Below are 23,450 nucleotides of genomic sequence, written 5' to 3'. Positions count from 1 at the left end.
AGAGAGTTTACATTTAATTTATCCACATCCACATCCACGTCAGTGATTAATTTAGCTTTTCTTAAAAAGGAGAAGTCAATTAAGAATATTATCATTTTTGTCCAATATGTCGTAAAGAATCAGATTCTACTTTGAGAATTATTCCTTTTTCACTATAAGCTTTTGATATAACACTTTTAAGACTAATATGTAAGTGTTATATATTCCAATTATCCTAAAAAATTTTAGGAAAATGTTGTGAATTTAGAGATGGTAAATAATTTGGAGATAAGTTTTATACTATTATTGGTTAACCACACCCATTAATATGTTCTTCCTCTATAAATCAATAGTGGATGTGAATGTAAATAAATGGAAGCACCATAGTTTTTTGATTTCATATTGGCTTCTCGGCTCTTTGTAAGAGGACATTTTGAACTTGATTAGTTTTTGGTACAAAATAATTGTAAATATGTGGATCAAATCTCTCACATTTAGAATTGAATGAAAGCTCGTGTCAAAGTAAGCTCATTTTGTTCTTAACCGAATAATTAATTGCAACTTAACTAAAGAGATTTGATGAGACATTTTATGAGATATTTTTAATTTAAATTTATTCTTTTACCTTGCAATGTCTCCTTATGAGACATTTTTAAATTAGGTTCATTGTTTTATTAGCTTGTTTGAATTTTGTTTATGGATTGTTCTGAAAGTTTGATTTTCTTCTTTTATTCATTCTGGTCATTTGTTGTGCCATGTCTTTTTATGAGACATTTTTAATTTAAATTTATTCTTTTAACTTGCAATGTCTTCTTACGAGACATTTTTAAATTAGGTTCATTATTCTGGTCATTTGTTGTGCCATGTCTTTTTATGAGACATTTATTTTTTTAGCTTGCAATGTCACCTTACGCGACATTTTTAAATTAGGTTCATTATTTTATTACCTTGTTTGAATTTTTTGTTCTGAAACTTTGATTTTCTTCTTTTTTTTCATTCTGGTATTTTGTTGTGCCATGTCTTTTTATGAGACATTTTTAATTTAAATTTATTTTTTCAGCTTGCAATGTCTCCTTATGAGACATTTTTAAATTAGGTTCATTGTTTTATTAGCTTGTTTGAATTTTGTTTTGTGGATTGTTATGAAACTTGGATTTTCTTCTTTTCTTTATTCTGGTCATTTGTTGTGGCATGTCTTTTTATAAGACATTTTTAATTTAAATTTATTCTTTTAGCTTGCAATGTCTCCTTATGAGACATTTTTAAATTAGGTTCATTATTGTATTAGCTTGTTTGAATTTTGTTTTATGGATTGTTCTGAAATTTATCCTTTTGCTTGTCACTCGCTCACGCTTACTTTCGCTTGTCACTCGCTCACGCTTATGTTTAACTGATTCAATACCAATGCTCCCTTACTTTCATACCTGCCACCTCTGTTTAACTGATTCAATACCATTGCTCCCTTACTTTCATACTTGCCACCTCTGGAAATAGTGTTAGGCAAGTGGTTTGGAAAATTAGGAAAAAGTAATTGTATTATTGTTTTTAAGACTTGGTAATTTTGAGGTGATTTAAGAAAAATTGGTTGTCCGGGAATCAATTTTTCTATATTACCTTAACTCTACCTTAATAGAAGACATGTGTGTCTTCTAGTTTCACTTTAGATGTGTATTTTATGTTATTTTCTAGTTTTCTGCTTGCATTTAAATCCGCACATGGTTGTTGAAATGGGTTTTCGAATGAATTGTTGGTTTTTTTTTTCCAGAAAAAGTCTGTTTATGTTTGTGTGTCAGTGTAACTTTAATATGAGATTATTAAGGAAGGAGATAGAGGAGGAAGAAGGGAGAGAGAAAAGGTAGAAAGTAACCATTGGGGATGAGTATGAAGATGCTGCAGCAGAGAGCCACCCCTCGGTGGCTGTAAGGTTTAATGAGCATATTGGAAATAAAAAAGGCCCAAGTTTCTATTGCTCTGGGTTTTGTTGGTGGCATTCATCACTATATTAATCTACAAGGAATTTGATGCCGATACACAAAATAATCGGGTATTTGTGTTTCAATTTCTATATCTTTAATTCATCTCAGTTATTTAGGCTTATTAAGACTAAGGAAGACAATTCTTTTTTCTTGTTTCAACTAGAAATTATCTTGATATCTTGATTTTTAGTTTTCTATGGGTGTTTGGTTGGTTTGAATGCAGAAAACTTTGGTTGAGTACATGACCCAAACAAGTTTCAAGTGGCCTTTGCAGGCATGGCACTTTGAGCTAGAAAATTTTGAGAAGCAGCATGGGTGGAACTCCTGATATGCCTAAAAAGTGGATCCTATGAAGGAAAATAACAACAATTCATTATATCTTCTATTTCTTCTAATAATAATTCCTTGAATTAGTTTAGTGTGAAAAGTAAATAAAATAAGATGAGGGATCTCATCATGTGGGATATGGTTAGACATCCAATAGTCAGTAGTGGATGAATCCAAAAAATTTATGAAAAAAATACTACATGTATACATACAAAATGTAAAGGAAAAAAGATTTATAAAGAAAAAAAATGTGTAAAACAATATCGATTCGTTCAAATACTAACACTTTTGATTTTATAAGTTTTGAAATTTTCTCTATAAGACAATTATTCATTTATTGATCCCTTCATTTAATTATGAAATTAAGTTTTCATAATATTTATAACATATTGGATAAACTAACAAATACATATTATCCCTATTTTCACGACCATTTTTATTGCAAAGACGTGTGTTTTTTAGTTCAACACGTACCTCCAGCCCTATTATATATTAATCATTTGAAGATCACATATATGATCCATCTTTTAACAAATGGTTCTCATATATATATATATATATATATATATATATATATATATATATATATATATATGTATATATTATGATTAACTACAATTAATTGAATTAGTTTAGTGTGAAATGTTAATAAAATAACATGTGGAGATGTCATGTGGATACGGTCAGACATCCAGTAGAGGTCAAAGAAAAAAAACATTATTTTTTCTTAGATAAATTTTAAAAAATCAAATGGATAAGAAATGGTCACACACTGACTTGATTAATCCGTTTTGATATTTTAGTTAGAATTATAATTAAATGTTATTTGGAGAAAATTTGGATTTATATTAATTTAAACTCTAAATTAATAATTATATTAATTTAAGTATATTATTGCATTGTTTTTATTTGTATGAAAAACCTCTATCATTTAACTATGTTTAATTAAAAGATATATGACAAACTTATATTACTAAATTAGGAATTTTAATTTTTAGTTTTTGAAACCATATGAAATAAATAAGTTGATGTTTAAGATTTGAAAATATTATTACATAGTAACAATCAATATTGATTACTAACTTCTCCATCATTCATATATAATATCAATATTACATGTAAGTTAAATGAAACTCATATTAAATTAGTAACTTAATTTTTATTTTATTGGTCAAATACATATAAGGGAATAATAAATATAAGTGGAACATCAGATCAAACTTATGGGTTTTTTTTTTCTTTTCTTTTTTGAAAGTTCAACCCAACAACTTAATATAATAATGTATATATTGGAAACTACTAATCAAAATATGACTCATTCTTTATGATTAATACCTTTTAAATTATTGAAATAAATAGAGATTTTAAAAAAGAAAAGAAAACCAGATAACAAAAGCTATATATATATAGTGGGAGTAACTATCATGTGCAATAATTTTCTCCTAATTTTGGAGACAAAAAGAATAAATTGAAAAGTTAGGTTGAGAAAGGAAGTTTGATTTGTGCAATCAAGGCTTTTTTTTTTACCCTAAACTTTTCAGTGGATAAATTCAATTATGACATTAGTTCTATTTTTGAAATTTGTCTATTAACCCTATGTATCTTTATCATTACAAAGGTTGGTTACTTGAGAATTTGCATTTAAATTTTCTATATAAACCTAATTTTCCTTGTGTAATTAAAATTTTCTTATGATTTATTTCATCTTTTTTTTTTATTATTGAGATTAGGATGGTTTTATGTGATTAAAAGTATAAGAAGGTTTGAAATTTTATTTTATTTTTAAAATTCACGCTAAAATTTTACAAACAACTATTGAATCAAATTAATTTTATAAGAAAAAAAAACATATGCATATTCATACGAAACATATCATGCAAAGATTATTTACCATCATCCCTACATTTGATAATCTAGAGAGGTGGTCATATAGTTATGTAAATTTCAATCCATAGATTAACATTATATATAGATAAAGTTAAGAGTACTTTTTAAAAAATAAAAAACATCGTATATCATCAAAAACGTGATCAAAAAGAACGAAGAATAATAAACGATACTTTTGAAAGAGACAAAGAAAGAAATTTACTTGTATATAGTAGCTTTCAAATTGATAGAGAGTTTCGTGACTTGCAGGAAGTTTCACTCGACTTGTATAAAACCACTCTACGTACTAAGTTAAATGTATTTAACTCCCATTTTTTTTTTCCTTCTAAAAAAAGGCCAAACCCAAATTTTCTTTCATTAAACTTCCTCTTAATTTCCCAAACACTTCCATTCATCTTCACCAAAATTAAGACGAACATTCCTTCATATTTTTATTTACCCTAATGCACAAATAAAGTAACACATGCATGCATTGGGAAAAACTAATCATATATTGACTAATATCAAAAAAAGAAAGAAAAACTAAAGAAAGGTGACTTATAAAAATCAGTATTTTTCTCATAAAAAAAAAAGAAAGAAAGAAACAAAGCAATGACATAATTATTAACTGGTTTATAATTGGCCAAATAAGAAAGTATTAGTAAACAATTGAAATATGTATAATAATTAAACTTGGTTAGTTGTGTGTATTAATTAATCTACAAATCACATCACCAAGAAATTTAGTAAAAATTAATTAGTCCATTGCATGATTTCCCGGCGATTAGTTGACATTATACAAAAATATAATCCAAAGATTTTTTTTTTTTAATTAAATTTTAGTGTGGAATTTTCGAATATTATACATCAGCTCAAGTGGGAAAACAATCCCTTTGCATGCATGGGAAAATTTAATCTGTTTCATACACATATAAATATATAATTAAAATGAGTTTCAATTGGTTGACTTCAGCACCTATATATGATGGTCTTTGAAAATCCATAATTATTTTATTTGCTCTTGACCTTAAACATTTTGTTTTAAGGTTTACTTTTTTTTAATTATGTTGGAAATTTTTTAATTAATTATTGGCCATTATGTTCATATAGAAAAATTCCAAGTTGTCTTATAAACCAAACTAGTCTGCAAATTCTAATGATATAGTAATTTAAAATTTTTATTTGACTTAAAGTGTAAATTGTGTTTAACTTAAATTATTTAAAAAAAAAATGTGGTAAATATTTAATAAAAATTAGGAAAAATAAATGTTATATAAATGTTTGTTTGATGGGTAGAATGATATGTACATCTTAAATGATTAACAATATTCAAATTAGAGTTATGTTTTCTTTTCTTTTAGTACTTAAAATGAGCAAAATATATTCAGAAATTTTAATGATTCTTGCAACTATTTTATGTCTTTATTTTAAATTATTAACAAAATATTACAAAATCAAACCGAATAAGATTTTATAACTATTTTGTCTTCATTTACATTTTAAATTTTAATAACCTAATTCCTAAGTTAATATGATTCATTAATTATAATATTTTATAACACGAAAGTTATTTTAATTTTAGTATTGTTGTTATTATTATTATGATTATTTTGTATGTGTGAGTGTGAAAATTATTTTAGTTTAATTTTGATAAAAACAAAAGGAACTAAATAGGTCAGAGTAAAATAACCATTAGTAAATTAAATGCAAAATTTGAAATTTATTGATATAAAAGGGGAGTTGGTTTTATAATAATTTGCAATTATATATCCTACCATTTAATATAATGAAGAAAATGATAATTTATATAATTGACTAACGACAATTTAGCAAAACGTGTGTTTGACATTAAGAATCTTACCAATTTGAAAAGTTGAGATTGTCAAATCGTCAAAACATGATTTTCCATCGTCTTTCTCTTCCGATATATTCCTTATATAAGTTAGAGTAAAATGACCTGTTTGGTCCTTAAATTTGAGTTTAGTTTTAATTTAATCTATATGACAGTCGATTTAGTTGTAGTAGTGTTTAAATAATCCAACAAACTTAGACTATCCAACTTATATTTATAAGAGTTTGAATTTAATTAGTTTTAATTTTAGGTTGGGTTAGAGGTCGGCCGGATTACATTTCTAAGAATTTGGACGGACTCAACCTAACTCAAATTTATAATATTATAATCTATCATGATATTTGTTTGAAGTTTGTGATAGATATATTGGATTTTGATGATTAACAAATTTTAGTTATTAATAAGTATTTGAAACTAACAAATATATACTTAAAAGAGAAAAAATAAATAAATAATTCGATAACTCAACCTGATTTTTAAGAGTTAGGTTGAAAATCCTATTTGGGTCGCCCCACTCGACCAACTTGCCAAAAATTCTATTAAATCGAATCCAACCTACGTATACTTTATTTAGTCGTGTCTAGCTGTGTGATTTTAATGGAATATTCATTACATAAATTACTTTTTATCCGATTGAACTTAATTATTTGTCCTGAATTATAAAATCTAATGCATATTATGATAATTGTTTTAGTTATGACGAGAGACGACTTTTGTGTTTTTTTTACCTAATTAGAGAATCAAATAGAAACTTCCAAAACCAAATTGTTGAGATTATTATTTTGAAATTAAGATTAATCTCAAAATTAACTTCATAAACACTATTTCTATCCATAATTTTTTTTTTCAAAAGAATTGTCATTACTCTGCCAAATTTTTCACAAACCAAGAAATTTTTGGAAAACTTAGAACAAGAAATAGATGGCTTTCTAAAATTAATTTGCTATTTCTTTTGGTTAAGAGTTTAAGTTTTTTTTTTTAATAAAATAAAAATGAAAATAGGAGGAAACAATAATCATAAATATAAAAATTTTGAAACGGAAATTGTTATGAAATAGAATATATAAAAAAAAGAGTGTATTATCAAGTATAATCATATTATCATCTTTGATTGAATTTTTAGCTTAAAAAGTTGAATTTGTGAATATACTCTTGTTTTATCAACTTCTTATTAAAAAAAAAAATATCAATTTTATATTTTATTTGAATTTAGACCGACCAACAATCTTAATTTAATTAATTGCCATTTGCCCCCAAAAAAATTAGTATAAATACACCTTTAACTCAACCTTTATTTTTCATCGCTCAAACCCCTCTAAATATTACACACACACACACACACACACACAATTCCTTCCATTTGTAGAAACAAAAAAAAAAAAAAAAATGGCTGCCGCGGCTGCAACCACCGCCGACAAAAGCCGTCACCGATCAGTGTCCAAAGTGGGCATAATTGGGGCTGGCATTAGCGGAATCGCCGCCGCTAAGCATCTCTCCAGTCACCACCCGGTGGTGTTTGAGGCCACAGACTGCATAGGCGGCGTGTGGAAGCACTGCGCTTATAGGACCACGAGGCTGCAGACACCTCGCGAGGATTTTGAATTCTCCGACTACCCGTGGCCACCGCAGACAACGGGGAGCGATGAGTTTCCAACGTATTTGGAGGTTTTGGATTATTTGCATGGCTATGCAACGCATTTTGATGTGTTGAAGTTCGTCAAGTTCAATAGCAAAGTGATCCAACTCCGATATAATGGCGTCCCCGAAGCTGAAGATTCCACGGCGGCGGCCGGCGTGTACGGAAGTTTACTTAGTGGTCGTCCTGTTTGGGAGGTCGCCGTTCATGACACTCAGCTCAACACCATTCAGGTAATCACTTGTACTTCATAGTAAAAAGTTTGTTTCCAAATATAACTAAACAAATTAATTAAATATTTATAACATTATATGACTAAGTTTTTGTTATATTCATAAATATTTTCAAGATTTATTGCGATGGAATTTTTATATATATGATTTATATAATAAAAAAAAGTTGATAATATAGTTATTAATATAATTCATGTGTTAATGTGATTGTATAAGAAGTTTATACTTATCATACATAGTTATACTTTTTTCTATCACACTTATTTAATTATAAAGTCAAATTGACTAAAACAATAAAATAAACATATTCCCTTCTCAATATTATATATATAATAGATATGATTTTGAAGTGACATATATTCCTAATAATACAAAAGCCATTATGTATTGACTTTCAAGTAAATATCAAGTGAATGGACCAACAATTTTATTTTCATAATGTTAATTATTAATCTATATTCTTTAAAGAGAATAATAATTCAATATTATATATATGGAACTTGTGATGTTAGTGGTATGAATTCGAGTTGGTAGTGATATGTGTGGGAAGATATGGAGATATACCAAACATACCAAAATTCCCTCACAATAAAGGTCAAGAGGTTTTCAAAGGCAAGGTTTTACACTCGATGGACTATGCGAAGCTCGACCACGACGATGCACGTGCCCTACTTCACAACAAGCGTGTTGTCATTGTTGGGTATCGAAAATCTGCCATTGATCTAGCTGTTGAATGTGTCGAAGCAAATCAAGGTATTTTCTTCCAAATTTCTATTTTTTAAGATAATAAATTCAATTCAAATACAATCTTCAAATGAACTAAATCTCTAAAATTTTGAGTTAAGAATGGAGCAAAAAGCCTTCATTATCAACACTCAAATATTTAGTGCATGTTTAACAACTCATTTGTTTTTTTTTTTTTTTTTTTGAAAATTAAGATTTTTAAAACAAGTAATTAACTCACTTTTTTTTTTGTTTTTTAAATAAAAAATTGTTTTTAAAACTACAAAGGAAATTTAAAAACGAAAAAAAGAAGCTTTTAAAAAATAAATTTTGTTTTTTTCTAAAAGAAATCAGTTATTTGTGATCTCTGTTTTTAAAATTTAGAAAACAGTAAAAGTGAAATGATTATGGCAACCTTAATATTTAACTTTTAAGATTGACTTATATATATATATATATATATATGTATGTATATATATTTGTTTGAAAGAAGATTGAGTTATACTTTTAAAACCTCGGAAGGTTGACTTAATTTTTATATTCAAGTTTTTCATGTTTTTTTTTTTTTAATTTACAACTACGATTTGTTTTGACTTTTTGTCCAAAAAGGTCAATTACTCGGCTGACCTTTACGGCTGGTAGATTTTTAAATTACAAATATATATATATATATATCTTAATCCATTTTTATTATTTGATTTTAAATTAATTAAAAAAACACATACAACAAATCTTTTCTTTCAAGTTTCCATTTCTTAACCCACAACAAATTCAAATACTATGGTTTTGATTTGATTTAGGACCAGAAGGGAAGGCATGCACAATGGTGATTAGGTCACTTCATTGGACAGTCCCATCCTATAGAATATGGGGATTACCTTTTTTCTTGTTTTATTCAACAAGATTCTCTCAATTCCTCCAACAAACCCCTAATCAGGGCCTCCTTAAGTCCATTTTCTGCTCCCTCTTTTCTCCGATGGTACACTCTTTTAGTCTAATTTTTTATTATTATTCCTCACTAATACATTTTTCATGAAATTAGATACTTATATGGGTGTCTTTTTTTTTTTTTTTCTTAATTTAAATTAAACAGATCAGAAAGGTAATTTCTAAGTTCATAGAGTCATATTTAACATGGAAGTTGCCATTAGAAAAGTATGGGCTAAAACCCGAGCATTCATTTGAAGAAGATTATGCATCTTGTCAAATGGCTATTATGCCAAATAGTTTCTTTGAGGAAGCAGATAAAGGGAAGATTGCGTTTAAGAAGACAAGAAAATGGTGGTTTTGGAGTGGTGGAGTTGAATTTGACGAAGAAGATGACAACAGTACTAAATTAGAAGCTGATGTTGTGATTCTCAACACTGGTTTTCAAGGCAAGCTAAAGCTTCGATCTTTGTTGCCTCATCCTTTTAATACCCTTTTGGTTGATTCTTCTGATATCATCCCTTTGTATAGGTACAAAATTAATTTACCATTCCTCTTTCTGATCACTTTCCTTTTTATTTGGTTTCTATTATTATTATTTGCTCCATTTATGAAACAGAGGAGTGATTCATCCACTGATACCAAACATGGCGTTTGTGGGATATCTTGAGAGTGTATCGAACCTTCGAACCGGTGAGTTACGGTGCAAATGGCTCGCAAAACTGGCGGATGATGGCTTCAAACTTCCAACCGTTCACAAAATGCTTCAACAAATCTCAAATGAAATTCAAGTCATGAAGGACACTACACGTTTTTACAAGCGTCAATGTGTTTCCACCTTCAGCATTAGCTATACTGATGAGATTTCTCAAGATATATATGGCTAATACTTTTTAATTAATTATAAGAAATGTTTCAATTATTATTCTGTCTTTTATTAATTAATTAATTAATCAAAAAAGTTATAATCAAGGTTTTATACTATGTGATAAAATTAAAGGTCCAAATTAGCCTCTACTGTAAGATATATTTTGGGATTATAATATTCACAAATATTGTTTGCTTAAATCGATTGTTATTTTGTTTATAATCATTTTACTCCGGGTCTTCAAACTCTTTGAATATGATGTCTAGATTGGACATACATCTTACTTATTATATCTTTTTACTGTACAATATCTAGATCGAACATATGTCTTACCTATTCGACTATATTTTGATTACCTATTCGACTATATTTTGATAAGCTAAGGATGTGATTTTATTGAGAGGATAGCAGAGAGACAGGTAACTACAAAGAAATAAGATTTGAATGTAAAAACAAGAAAGGAAGATTTAGAAAAAGGGAAAAACAAAAGTTGTTTCTCCCTTATTGAATTTGAACTCCATTGCTTACCTACTTTATAAAGCAACTGTTTTTAACATCTTTTATTACTATAACTTTGGACTCTAAAACTACCAAAATTGAAATATATATAACATATATAATATAATATATATATTAAAAAAATAAAAAATTAAAAAAAAAAAAAAGTTTGTGTAGATTTGATTAGTAAAAAACAATCAAATCTTTTTTCAAGCTAACCACTCCCCATCCATGCCTTCAAACTCTCCAATGTCCATACTGCATCCAACAACAAAAATACACACAAACAAAAAATTAGTCAGTAAAAACCAAATAATTACTTTGAAAAAAGAAAAAGAAAAAAGAAAAAAAAAAAACGTATAATTTTGGGCCTGTCCAAGCCCAAAGGCCCAAATATGAAGCCTTTTTGAAGAAGAAAGTCCATTGCTTCCTAATTCCCCTCGTGGATGCGTTTATGAATGGCCTTTTAGATATTATTTTCTTTTATTTTTTTATTATGTAAGTGGAAAAAAAAGTTGTGCTTTTTCTTACATGCATCCAACAAGCTCTTGCAATATGAAAACTATATAAAACAGAAGTAAATGTCAAAAAATGATCCAATAATAGAGTGTGTGTGTGTATATGTATATATATACAGACATCTTGAGTTTGTCTTTTGTGTAAATTGATGTTTGATGTGAACTATATTATTATTGACGTTATTTCTATTTATATTAACCTCAACTTGTTTTTGTTTAAATTTGTTTTCATGGATTCTTGATATAGATTAAGAGTAAACTAAGTCGTTCTTTTATTGAAATGGACATGAAACTAACTAACATCAAGTTAGTATGATTCATACAAATTAAATCAAGGAAAAAAAAAAAAAGATAGCATGGTAGGAAAAAAAACCAAAACTTTCTTTCATCCAACTCATAATCTTATAAGTAATAGCAAAGTTTCATATTTTATCCAATGCACAATCATTGTCTATTTTTAAAATATGTAATAATTTTTTTTTTGGCAGAAGATGGATGAGAAAAATTAGTGGTTTGATTATAGTTTGACATGTGGCAAACAATTTGTATTAGAATAGATGCACAAGGATGTTCATCAAAATGAATCCAACAGTGAAAAAGAAAAGAAAAGAAAAGAAAAGAGTAAGTGTTATAGAATGTACTGTTACCAAGGAAGAGCAGAAGGATGATCGTGATGGAAGAACTGGGAATAATCATTCAACATTAATTGCTCTTCTTCAAAACAATTCTCATTTCCATTGTTCATCCAATCTGGAAACTCCAATATCTGATCAAACGGATCTCCATATCCATATCCAAACCCTTCTGATTGATCTTCCTGATCTTCTTCCTCTTGCTTTTTCCCCATCTTCATAAACCTCAACCACCATGCCGATTTCACCATACTCATCTTATCACTCCATTCCATCTCATGTTTCTCCCCTATCGTTCTCATCTCCGCCATCTCCTCCTCCCCCACTGCCACGTGCATCCCCCCTCCTCCGCCCCCTCTTTCCTGTTCCTGATCCCTTCCTATCGATGTCGATGTCGAACCCGAAACCGACACGCTACTGTTTGAAAACAGATTCGCATCCAAATTCTTGAAATCCTGCAAGTTTAGATTCAACCCAAGAGTTTGCTCTGGTAATACAATGTCCACGATGTTATTATTTCCTTCCACCGACGACCAACTAGGTAACGAACAATTCATCATCATCATCATCGATGGATCGTAACACAAATTCTTCAAATTGTTATTATTATAACATTTGAAGTTACTCTGTGGTGTTTCTCTGTTTCTCTCTGCAGTAGTTGAGGATTTAGGGATTTTCCTGGGTTTGATCTTCCCTTCTTGGGATCTGACAGGGGATGACTCCTCCACCGGCGACTGCGGAGAGGTGCCAGTGGAATTGGCGGCGGCGGCAGCAGCCTTTTTCATGGCGGCCCGGTGATACTTAAGCGCAGTGACAATCTCCCTTCTGGCTTCCGCCATATTCAACAAGCGTTCTTGATAGGGTCGACTGGTATGAAGTCTTCTTCGAACTTGTTTCTTGTGGGGTTGAGTTGGTTGAGATTTGGGTATTTGGTCAGCCATTTTAGAGGAAGAGGAAGAAGATGAAGAGGAGTAGGAAGAAGAAGAAGAAGAAGAAGAAGAAGAAGAAGAAGAAATAGGATTGATGGGTTGTTTGATTTTGGAATGCTTGAGAATGGTAGGAATGTAAGGAGTGGAAATTGGATGTTGATTAAGGTGATTGAGTTCCATTAAAATGGGATTGTTTGTATAAATTTGAAGAAGGGGAGAATCATGGGGTGGGGGGGGATAGAGAAATGGAGCAGAGGATTTGATGAGGTAAGAGGCAGGGAAGAAGAAGAAGCTCGTGGGTGATATAAATAGCTATAGCCTTAGGAACTAGGGGCAAACTAGGGTTTTCAATTTTTTATTTTATTTTTACTTTTAGGAGAGAAGTGAAAAAAGAAAATTAAAAAAGGTCTGAGAATGAGAATATTATTTTGTAGTGTTTCCTATTTTGGAAAATTACTTTTGTTCCTTTTATTTATTTTAATTTTCTTAGGTGTAATTAATGAAGGGGATGCAAATTGGTACCCCGTGGACTCTTCAAATCATTTCTTTCTTATTATTATTAATTATCTTTTACTTAAAATACTAATTAATTTTGGGATTTTGTTGTTAAACTTTGGTAATGATGGGATAATCTTTCTTACAAAGGATACTCAACCAATTCAAACCTTGACGACAATATTTTAATTTTGTTTGCTAAATATTTAGTTTAACTTTTTAGCTTTTAAAAAATAAACGAGTTCTATTCGATAACTAACAACGTAGGAAAAATTTAACACGAAAGATAACATATTTATGTAGTGATAAAAGATCGAGAGAATATAAGCTTTACTTGTAAACGATATAAATATATATTAGTTTTGAAATTTTTTGTTTTTGATTTTAAAATTTAATTTAAAATTTGAATATCTTCTTATGTAGAAAACAAGCATATGTTTCAAAACAGAAAACCAACAACAAAAGTTGTTCTCAATTGGAATCTTAAATTGTTGTTTTTCTAGTATTTGAAAATTAAGTTTATTGATATTATATTTTGTTATACACTTTTCACTAGTGTATTATTTTATCAATAGAATGTTTTTCTAAAATTATAAATACAGTTGTTAATTAACTATGATATTTTAAGTATATATAAAAGTTTGTTACGATTATATAAATTTACGATTATATATATTTAAAGAAACAATAACTACATGCATACCAAAGTTTGTTACGTCAATGAGAAATCAAATTTGCAATAGTTGAAATTTTCTGTATTTATTATATGTTCCCTTTTTCTCCATTCCTGTGTGGCGACTTTGACATGAGAAATACTTCGACTTTGTTACACATTTTTCAAAGCCTATTTTATACAACATAAAAATGACATTGTCACAACTTTCTTAGGTATGTCTGTAGATAAGATTCCAAATGTTAGCGATTAGCAACTTAGTGATTTGAGTCTTCCGAATTTTTATCGAAAAAAAGAAAATCATGTACAAAATCAACAATTTGGAAAAACTAAGTCAAACTAACTTAAAATGAATCGATTCGTTTGGTTTAATTTCTTGTTTGTACTAGAACAATTTTATTTTATTTTATTTTTATTTTTATTTTAAAATTTAGCTTGCTATACAAAGTTAGAATAAGATTGGAAATTTGATTTTAAGGTGGTCAAGCCCTGACGTGTAGATGCGAAGAGCAAAGTGCGGCCTCAGAAAGGGGCTTACAACAAATTGGATATGGCTTGACTATTCCTAAACTTTGACTATATATATAACTTTGCTACCTAAATTACCTCTTAACTATTTTGTAAAATTGAGTTGGGTAAAATTGTTAAATAAGAAACTTAGAGGTAAAACAGTGCATGTATTGATTTTTAAAACTTATCTTCAAGCGTTTGAGGTACGTACTATACGTTGGTTATTATATAGTCTATGAATTATAATAGTTTCTATATTTAAGGTACGTACTACATGAGTTTGAGCTGGCGAGAGAATGAGAGAGGATGAACAAAAACATTTGACTATTGCAAAGAGAGATGAAATAATAAAATAATAATGTAGTTAATTATAAATTATAATAGTTGAAAACATTAATTAGTATGATCGAAGCTCCAACATAAAGTGAACCATATTAATTCTTAAAGTTATTGGAGGTACATAGTTTCATAGAAAGTTTTAGATAAGTACTAATATTGTAATCTAAGTTACCATATTCCACGTTTATTCTAAATAATTTTAGATGTGATTTTCTTTTTTCTTGAAGTGATGGAGATTAAATTTAAAATTATTTAGATGTAAATGAGATTAATTATTGAAATTAGTCACAAATAATTAATTATTGAAATTAATTTCAAACCACAATAATTTGTTTTCCCTTCTATTTTTCTATATCAGTAATTTCCAACAATATTTGGTGCATCTTAGGCTATTTGCATTCCTCTATTATTTATTATGTTTCCCATGTAAATTCTTTTTGGCTACAACGTATAAAAATATATAAAATATAAAATGAAAATTTGGGTGTACTGTGAGAAAAGAATCTCCCCTCCCATCTACATTACTTACCCAGTCTCAAGTACATAAAAAAGAATTCAAATGTTTGGGTGTGTATATGAAAGAAAAAAGAAAAAAGAAAAAGAAGAAGAAATGATTGGAGTGTGTTTATTATTCCAAACAGTGAACTTGGCCCCTCTCCATTCCCTTTTATTTTAAATAAATCCTCTTCACGACACAAACCCTCCATACCTATCTCTCTCAATTGCTTTTTTCATTCGTGTGCCACTCTTTCCTTCCCTTCTCCCCCACCTTTTTCCTATATATATATATCTATATATATATATATATGCACCTCACTTTATAAATTAATTAAATCCATACTTCATTTACATATCAATCCTAATAATTAATATTACACCTTCACATTATTTATTATATAATTCACCTCTCACAACTTCCTGTACTATAAATCCTCCAAACTATTTATTTTAGGTCTAAATATAATTAATTCTTGCATTATATTGTCTTCTATATACACCAACCTAATTGTAAGCAAACAATGGGAATACAAATTTACTTCCTCCAACGTTTCAACTTAATGTACCCATAAATGCCTAATTTTTATTTAATAACTCTCTTAATTAAGTGTGTTGGATCCATCTATATTTACCACCTATTTAATTTTCCCTCAATAATGAAATCTTGGAACTAGGAAACAAAATTCTAAATAAATAAAATGAAGCAAAACTTTTGAGGCGAGAATAATATTTTTAGGTATATCTTTATTGTTAGTTCGTTGGTGATGTGTTTCTGTTTTAGAAGAAATCATGTTTTACGCATATTTAATTTCTATTGTGTTTGTATTGACTCAAAATAGCTTATTTTAAATAATTTTGTAACGACCCAACTCCTTATGCTGAATCGAAGTCATTACTAAATATAGAACAAGTGGTTTAAGTCTAAAAATTTTATTAAAAGCATACGGTTCAAGAAATTCATTTATAAAAACATAAACAAGGTAGTCATGCAAAAATGTAAAAACGTTCTGAAATCCTACTCGGGCCCTATCTACATAAAAGATAGTGAAAAATAAAAAGTACTCAAACTCAAATGCTAAAATCTGAAATAAGAAATAAGCGGAAGCGGTAGTCCCTATGGCCCTCCTCGGTCTCACTTCGGGTCGCTCGCCAGCTTGCCCTTGCCTTTGCCTCGTCCTCTACCTGAAAACATAAAGTGGAGAGAATGAGTATAAAAATACTCAGTAAGGGACCCACTACTAGTCCCACTAGGTGCCTGTTAACTTCCTGTTAGAGTCCTGATAACTGGTACCCAATCTCTGGCACGTTCCCGAACACGTGCAATCATGCGCTCCCGTAGGAACGTAACTCTGGTCTTCGGTGCCCGGGGACACCTAGGACAGTCGGGATGCGAGGACCCCGTCGAGTCACTCGAGTCATGTCTATATCATGCTAGACTGGCGTCCCGTCGGACCACACAGTCCTCAATAGGTGGTGATCCCGAAGGACACCCATGCAGGTACGACTCTAACAGAATCAAGCTAACAGGTACCCTAATTTGCAGTATACATACACATGGCATCAGCATATAACATGTCACATAAATCATTTCTACACTCTCCGCCCCGACATTCGTCGTAACCATAATAAATCTTGCCACGCATAACAGGCTATAGCACAACTATATCGTCATTTGCATCATACTAACATTTATTTCAGGCATCATACTGTCAAACTCTCAATATGCAACATAGGGCATACACAGTCTCATACTTCAAACATGAAACTAGTAGTAGAATCTCTTACCTGGAGATCTACTTGTCGAGTCCTAACCGCGAGGCAGTACGCTTTCCAAGCGACGAAGTCCTAACTGTTTAATAAGTCAAAATTCGTAAATAGGTCGCCAACGACCAACGGTTCGAGACTCAATTGAATTTAACTTACCCTAGAAGGAGGTTGCAGTGCTCGCGCCCCTACTGAAGGAAATCCCGCGCTGCAGTAATTTCTTGGTCCAAGACGTCCCTTGAGGAAAATAATATAATTTAGATCCAAATTAATTTAACTAACGTCCGAGCATGGAGTCTTACCGGAAAAACCACAATAATTAATTAGCTTACCAAAATTTAGGTGGATGGAGCCAAATTAGTCCTGGCGGCTCGGCTGGAAGAAGACAGGACCGGCTCGGCTTGAGCAGACGCGGCTCGGCTCGGTACAGGAAGCTACGCGGGCGGCTCGGCTTGCAACAGGGAGGAGATGCGGCTCGGCTACGCGGGACGCGCGGCGCGGCTTCCCACGCGGACGCGGCTCACACGCGGGGAGGGCTGGACGCGGCGCGGCTTCAGTTTCGGCTTCGGGCGCGCGGATGGTGGAGCGGCTCCGGGTTCGTTCGTCGGCTGGAGGCACGCGCGGCGGATCGGCTTCGAGTGGCGGCTGCGGGAGACGGCTGGGCGCGGATCGAAGTGGCTCCCTTCGGCTCGATCGGAGCGACGCGGCTGACGGAGCTTCTCGGATCGACGCGGCTGACGGAGCTTCTCGGATCGACGCGGCTGACGGAGCTTCTCGGATCGACGCGGCTGACGGAGCTTCTCGGCTACACAGATCGGCTCGATCGAAGCGACGCGACGCGGCTCGGCTATCCTCCTGATCGGAGCGGCGCGGCGTCGGCGGTCTTCCTTAGGTCGAAACGGCGCGGCGGGTTCCGGCTCGGCTGGCGGCTGCGGATTCGGCTGCAGACGCGCGGAGGATGGCTCGGCTTCCACTCGGCTTGCAGACGCGCGGTGGGTCGGCTCTACTACGGCCGGCTCCGAGGGTTATTCTTTCAGCTGGCGGCGGCGGCGTGCGGCGGCGTGCGGCGGCGTGCGGCGGCGTGCGGCGGCGTGCGGCGGCGGCTAGGGTTTCCTCTTCTATTTTTTTTTTTTTCTTTCTTTTCTTTGGGAAGGTGAAGAGTCTCACACTTCCCCATGCCTCTTTTTAAAAGAAATAAAAAAAAATAATTAAAAGAAAACCCTAAAACCCTCTTTCCTCTCTCCTCCATTAACCACCTTTGACCCTTTCCAAGGCCATTTATTTGCTAAGCCATTAATTTATTTCACCCCCTAACTTCAAAATTAATCCATAAAAACTTTAGTTTAATACTAATAATAAACACACTTAGTATTAATATTAATGGTTAAAACAAAAAGGAAACCGAAATTGTCGGGCGTTACAATCTTCCCTCCTAAAAAAAAACTTTCGTCCTCGAAAGTTCTAATCCTCGAACAGCTCGGGGTACTGGGCTCTCATATCCTCTTCTTTCTCCCACGTGGCCTCTTCCACTCCATGGTTCTGCCAAAGGATTTTGACCAGTGGAATTTCTCGACTGCGAAGCTTCTTGACCTCCCTTGCCAGGACCTCGACAGGCTGCTCCTCGTAGCTCAGGTTCTCGCTAACCTGCAGTGGCTCGAAGTCCACCACATGTGTTGGGTCTGCGACATATTTCCTCAGCATGGAGATATGGAATACGTCGTGCACTGCAGCAAACGATGGGGGTAGCGCCAAGCGGTAAGCCACGGGGCCAATCCGCTCCAATATCTCGAACGGCCCTACGAAGCGTGGGCTCAGCTTCCCCTTCTTCGCGAACCTCAGAACACCCTTCATGGGTGCAACCTTCAGAAAGACCATATCTCCCACTTCAAACTCGAGGTCCTTACGTCGTACATCAGCGTAACTCTTCTGTCTGCTCTGGGCTGTCAGCATACGAGCTCGGATCTTCTGTATGGCTGCGTTGGTCGTCTGCACTAATTCGGGGCCTAGCATCCTCTGCTCTCCAACCTCGCCCCAGCAGACAGGGGATCTACAGCACTTGCCATACAGAGCCTCGAACGGTGCCATACCGATAGTAGCCTGGTAGCTGTTGTTATAGGCAAACTCCATCAGATGCAGATGGGAGTCCCAACTTCCTGAAAACTCTAGTACGCAGGCTCGGAGCATGTCTTCCAAAATCTGGTTCAATCTCTCTGTCTGACCATCAGTCTGAGGGTGGAATGCCGTGCTGAAGTCCAACCTTGTACCTAGTGCAAGTTGAAGTCCTTTCCAGAACTTCGATGTGAAACGGGCGTCTCTGTCTGAAGTGATGGATACGGGTACTCCATGTAGTCTCACAATCTCTGTCATATATAGCTGCCCCCACTTACTGGCAGTGTAAGTGGATTTCCCTGGCACGAAGTGGGCCGACTTCGTGAGTCTGTCGACCACAACCCAGATCACCGTGTAGCCCCTTAGGGTCTTGGGCAGTCCCGTAATAAAATCCATCGACACACTCTCCCACTTCCACCCTGGCACACTCAAGGGTTGCAACAACCCTGCTGGATGCTGCCTAGGTGCCTTCACCTGCTGGCACACCAAGCATCTACTGACAAAGTCTGCCACATCCCTCTTCATGCCCCTCCACCAATAGACACTCCTTAAGTCCTGGTACATCTTCGTACTCCCAGGGTGCATGGTAAACGGGGAACTGTGAGCCTCAGTCAAAAGCTCCGTCTTAACTGCGCCGTCTTCCGGCACACACAGGCGTCCCTCAAACATAAGGCCATCGTCAGAGGATATGGAGAAGTCTTCACCTTGCTCTGTCTCTACCACACGACGCTTCTCTGCCAAGTAAGGGTCATTCAGCTGAGCAGCAATGATCTTTTGCCTCAAGGTTGGCTGAACTGTCAACTGAGCCAACTGTGCGGTAACCTCACCTACTGAGACTGCAATCTCTGCCCTCTCAAAGTCCCTGAGTAAGGGGGTCTGCTTGGTGATTAGCGCTGCTGAATGTGCAACTTTCCTACTCAGCGCATCAGCCACTACGTTTGCTTTACCTGGGTGGTATAGGATCTCGCAGTCGTAGTCTTTCACCAACTCAAGCCACCTCCTCTGCCTCATGTTCAACTCCTTCTGGGTGAAGAAGTACTTCAGGCTCTTATGATCGGTGTAAATCTGAATCTTCTCACCGTACAGATAGTGCCTCCATATCTTCAGTGCAAAGACTACAGCTGCCAACTCCAAGTCATGGGTAGGGTAGTTCTGCTCATGGATCTTCAACTGGCGGGAGGCATAAGCAACTACCTTACCCTGCTGCATCAGGACACAACCTAGTCCCTTCTTGGAGGCGTCACTATAGATTACAAAGTTTCCCGAACCATCGGGCACTGTCAGGACCGGTGCAGTCACTAGCTTCTGTTTGAGCTCCTGAAAGCTCCTCTCGCAAGCTGGGCTCCAGACAAAAGGGGTTCCCTTCTTGGTCAACTGGGTCAACGGGCTGGCTATACGTGAGAAGTCTTCCACGAACCTCCTGTAGTAACCTGCCAAGCCCAGAAAACTTCGAATTTCACTAACCGTGGACGGTCGGGTCCAGTTGGTCACCGCTTCAATCTTTGCGGGATCTACTGAAACTCCCTCACTGGAAACCACGTGGCCAAGAAACGTCACCTTCCTTAACCAGAATTCACACTTGGAGAACTTGGCATACAACTTGTTGGCTCGAAGGGTCTCCAGAACTTGGTGTAAGTGCTCCTCGTGCTCAGCCTCAGTTTTTGAGTAAATGAGGATGTCGTCAATGAAGACTATGACGAACGAGTCTAGAAACTCCTTAAACACCCTGTTCATCAGATCCATGAATACTGCAGGAGCGTTAGTCAAGCCGAAAGACATCACAACGAATTCGTAATGTCCGTACCTCGATCGAAAGGCCGTCTTGGGGATGTCACCGTCCCTAATCCTCAACTGGTGATAGCCTGATCGCAGGTCGATCTTGGAGAAGACGGTGGCTCCCTGCAACTGATCGAACAGGTCATCAATCCTGGGCAAGGGGTAGCGGTTTTTGACTGTCACCTTGTTCAGCTCTCGGTAGTCAATACAAAGGCGCATTGACCCATCCTTCTTCTTCACGAACAATACTGGGGCTCCCCAAGGCGACACACTGGGCCGGATGAAGCCTTTGTCCAGCAACTCCTGTAACTGGACCTTTAACTCCTTTAGCTCAGCTGGAGCCATTCTGTAAGGGGTCCTCGAGATAGGAGCAGTGCCCGGCTCTAACTCGATGGCGAAGTCTACCTCTCTGGGAGGCGGAAGTCCTGGGAGTTCGTCTGGGAAAACGTCGGGGTACTCTCTTACCACTGGTTCGGAAGATAGGGAAACTTCTGGCTCTCTCACATCCACTACGCTTGCCAAAATACCCCAAGTACCCTGGCTGAGTAGTTTACTAGCCTTCATGGCTGAGATGACCTTGGGTATACATACCATGCCTGCCCCCCTGAATTTGAAACTAGCCTCGGAGGGAGGGTTGAAGACAACTTCCTTGCCATAACAGTCTATATTGGCATGGTTGGCTGACAGCCAATCCATGCCTAGTATCACATCAAAATCCTGCATGTCTAACACTAGTAAGGTCACGTCTAACATACGATTCGCTATCTCTACTCGACATGCCTTTATTTGTTCCTTGGATAACAGGACCTCCCCAGATGGAGTAGAAACCGACAAAACACTACCCAAAGGCTCTACCTCTAAACCCACATGCTGAACGAAAACGGAGGATATAAACGAGTGGGATGACCCAGAGTCAAATAGCACAAAAGCATAGTGCCCCAAAATTGGGAGCGTACCTGTCACCACAGTGCCAGCTCGCTCGGCCTCCTGCCGGGTAGTGGCGAAAACTCTCCCCTGCTGGGCCGCAGAAGGCTGGGGCGGTGTCGTCTCAAAGGGTTTCCGAGGACACATATCAGCAGTGTGCCCCGGCTGTCTGCACCTAAAGCAGACTCCACTTCCAGCCAAGCAACGACCTCCGTGGACTCTCCCGCAGGTAGTACAAGCGGGTAGCTCTCTCAGAGTCCTCCCGGCTGCTGCAAGCTCCCGTCGGTGTCTCTGGAAGACACCTCCTGACCTCAGTGTTCGCTGCGGTGCTACGTCAGGCTGCGTCTCAACCTTTCTCTTCTGTCCCAAGGCTGACCCTCTGCCGGCAGCCTTAGACGCATCGGCTCTCTCAGGCAGGCTCAAATCCAGTGCTATACGTAGTGCATCAGCATGCGTGGCTGGGCGGAGGGCTCTGACAATGCCCTGAAGGTCTAGCCTGAGTCCTCTAACAAATTTCTCCGTCCTGGCAGCCTCGTCCCTTACCATATCGGGAGCAAAGCGGGACAACATATCGAACTCGGCGTCGTACTGCTCCACCGTCATGTCGCCTTGCTCCAAGTTTAGGAACTCTTGCAGCTTGGCGTGCTTCACATTGGCGGAGAAAAACTTAGCATAGAAGTTCTCCTTGAACTGCTCCCAAGTTATTTTGCTTACATCGCCCCCTAGCATTCTCTCCGCGGTCTCCCACCAGGCGGTGCCCCTGTCCTCCAAGAAGAAGACTGCACACTGCACCTTCTGGTCTTCTGGGCACTTCATGTACCGGAAAATAGTCTCTATGGACGTCAACCACATTTGGGCCTTTGTGGGGTTGTCCATGGATCCGTCAAAGGTCTTGGGATTATACTTCCTGAAATCCCGTAAGTGTTTCGCCTCGGCCGACAGTTGAACTGGTACTGGTTGAGCTTCCTCAGGGGCTGGAGGAGCGACGGCCTGAGCTTGAACAGGGGCGGCCTGGGCCTGAGCAGGGGCGGCCTCGGCCTGAACAGGGGCGGCCTGGTTCTGCTGGGCGGCAAGGAAAGGCGCCAAAGCAGCTTGCAGCATGTCCTGATAACGCTGCTCCATCGCGGCGAGATCCGCCTGGGTGACCGGTGCGTTTGGGTCGACTGCCGGTGCAACAGGTGGCGCCTCCGGCTGGCCACGACCGGCTCCTCTGCCTCCCCTACCACCTCCTCGGCGTGTACCTCTACGTGGCGGCATTCTCCCTAAAATTCACCAACAAACTTCTCACCACAAGAACTTAACACCCTATATCTAGGTCTTAGACTATTCAGGCAAAATTGTAATCTTAACATTAGCAAGGCTTTAGACATACCTGGCGAGTGCCGAAGGACCGTATAG

At 35.7% G+C, this 23,450-nt stretch overlaps 2 protein-coding genes across 2 annotated transcripts; one reads left to right on the top strand and one right to left on the bottom strand.

Annotated features, from left to right (window-relative positions):
• Positions 1–7,316: 7,316 nt before the first annotated feature.
• LOC103502647 (probable flavin-containing monooxygenase 1) lies at positions 7,317–10,685 on the top strand. The gene is made up of 5 exons (XM_008466666.3): positions 7,317–7,869; positions 8,382–8,622; positions 9,393–9,571; positions 9,686–10,050; positions 10,139–10,685. The coding sequence occupies exons 1-5, from the start codon at positions 7,387–7,389 to the stop codon at positions 10,404–10,406; spliced, it is 1,536 nt and encodes a 511-aa protein (XP_008464888.1). The 5' UTR covers positions 7,317–7,386; the 3' UTR covers positions 10,407–10,685.
• Positions 9,791–13,254, bottom strand: LOC103502646 (uncharacterized). Its single transcript, XM_008466665.3, has 2 exons — positions 12,051–13,254; positions 9,791–11,143 (listed from the first exon to the last, which is right to left on the bottom strand). Exons 1-2 carry the CDS (start codon positions 13,142–13,144, stop codon positions 11,095–11,097), a joined length of 1,143 nt encoding a protein of 380 aa, XP_008464887.1. The 5' UTR covers positions 13,145–13,254; the 3' UTR covers positions 9,791–11,094.
• Positions 13,255–23,450: the final 10,196 nt, after the last annotated feature.

The sequence above is a fragment of the Cucumis melo genome, chromosome 3, assembly GCF_025177605.1.
Source record: "Cucumis melo cultivar AY chromosome 3, USDA_Cmelo_AY_1.0, whole genome shotgun sequence".
Classification (NCBI taxonomy): domain Eukaryota; kingdom Viridiplantae; phylum Streptophyta; class Magnoliopsida; order Cucurbitales; family Cucurbitaceae; genus Cucumis; species Cucumis melo.
Note: the sequence above shows the minus strand (reverse complement) of the source record. Positions and strands in the feature narration are given on the sequence as shown.

What these genes read in the sequence shown, in the direction of transcription:
- LOC103502647 (XM_008466666.3), top strand. Translation starts at nt 7,387, where the DNA reads ATGGCTGCCGCGGCTGCAACCACCGCCGACAAAAGCCGTCACCGATCA. An exon ending in CTCAGCTCAACACCATTCAG is followed by an intron (nt 7,870 to 8,381) that starts GTAATCACTTGT and finishes TTGTGATGTTAG; the next exon opens with TGGTATGAATTCGAGTTGGT. An exon ending in GCTCCCTCTTTTCTCCGATG is followed by an intron (nt 9,572 to 9,685) that starts GTACACTCTTTT and finishes TAAATTAAACAG; the next exon opens with ATCAGAAAGGTAATTTCTAA.
- LOC103502646 (XM_008466665.3), bottom strand. Translation starts at nt 13,144, where the DNA reads ATGGAACTCAATCACCTTAATCAACATCCAATTTCCACTCCTTACATT. An exon ending in CATCCTTCTGCTCTTCCTTG is followed by an intron (nt 11,144 to 12,050) that starts GTAACAGTACAT and finishes TGTTGGATGCAG; the next exon opens with TATGGACATTGGAGAGTTTG.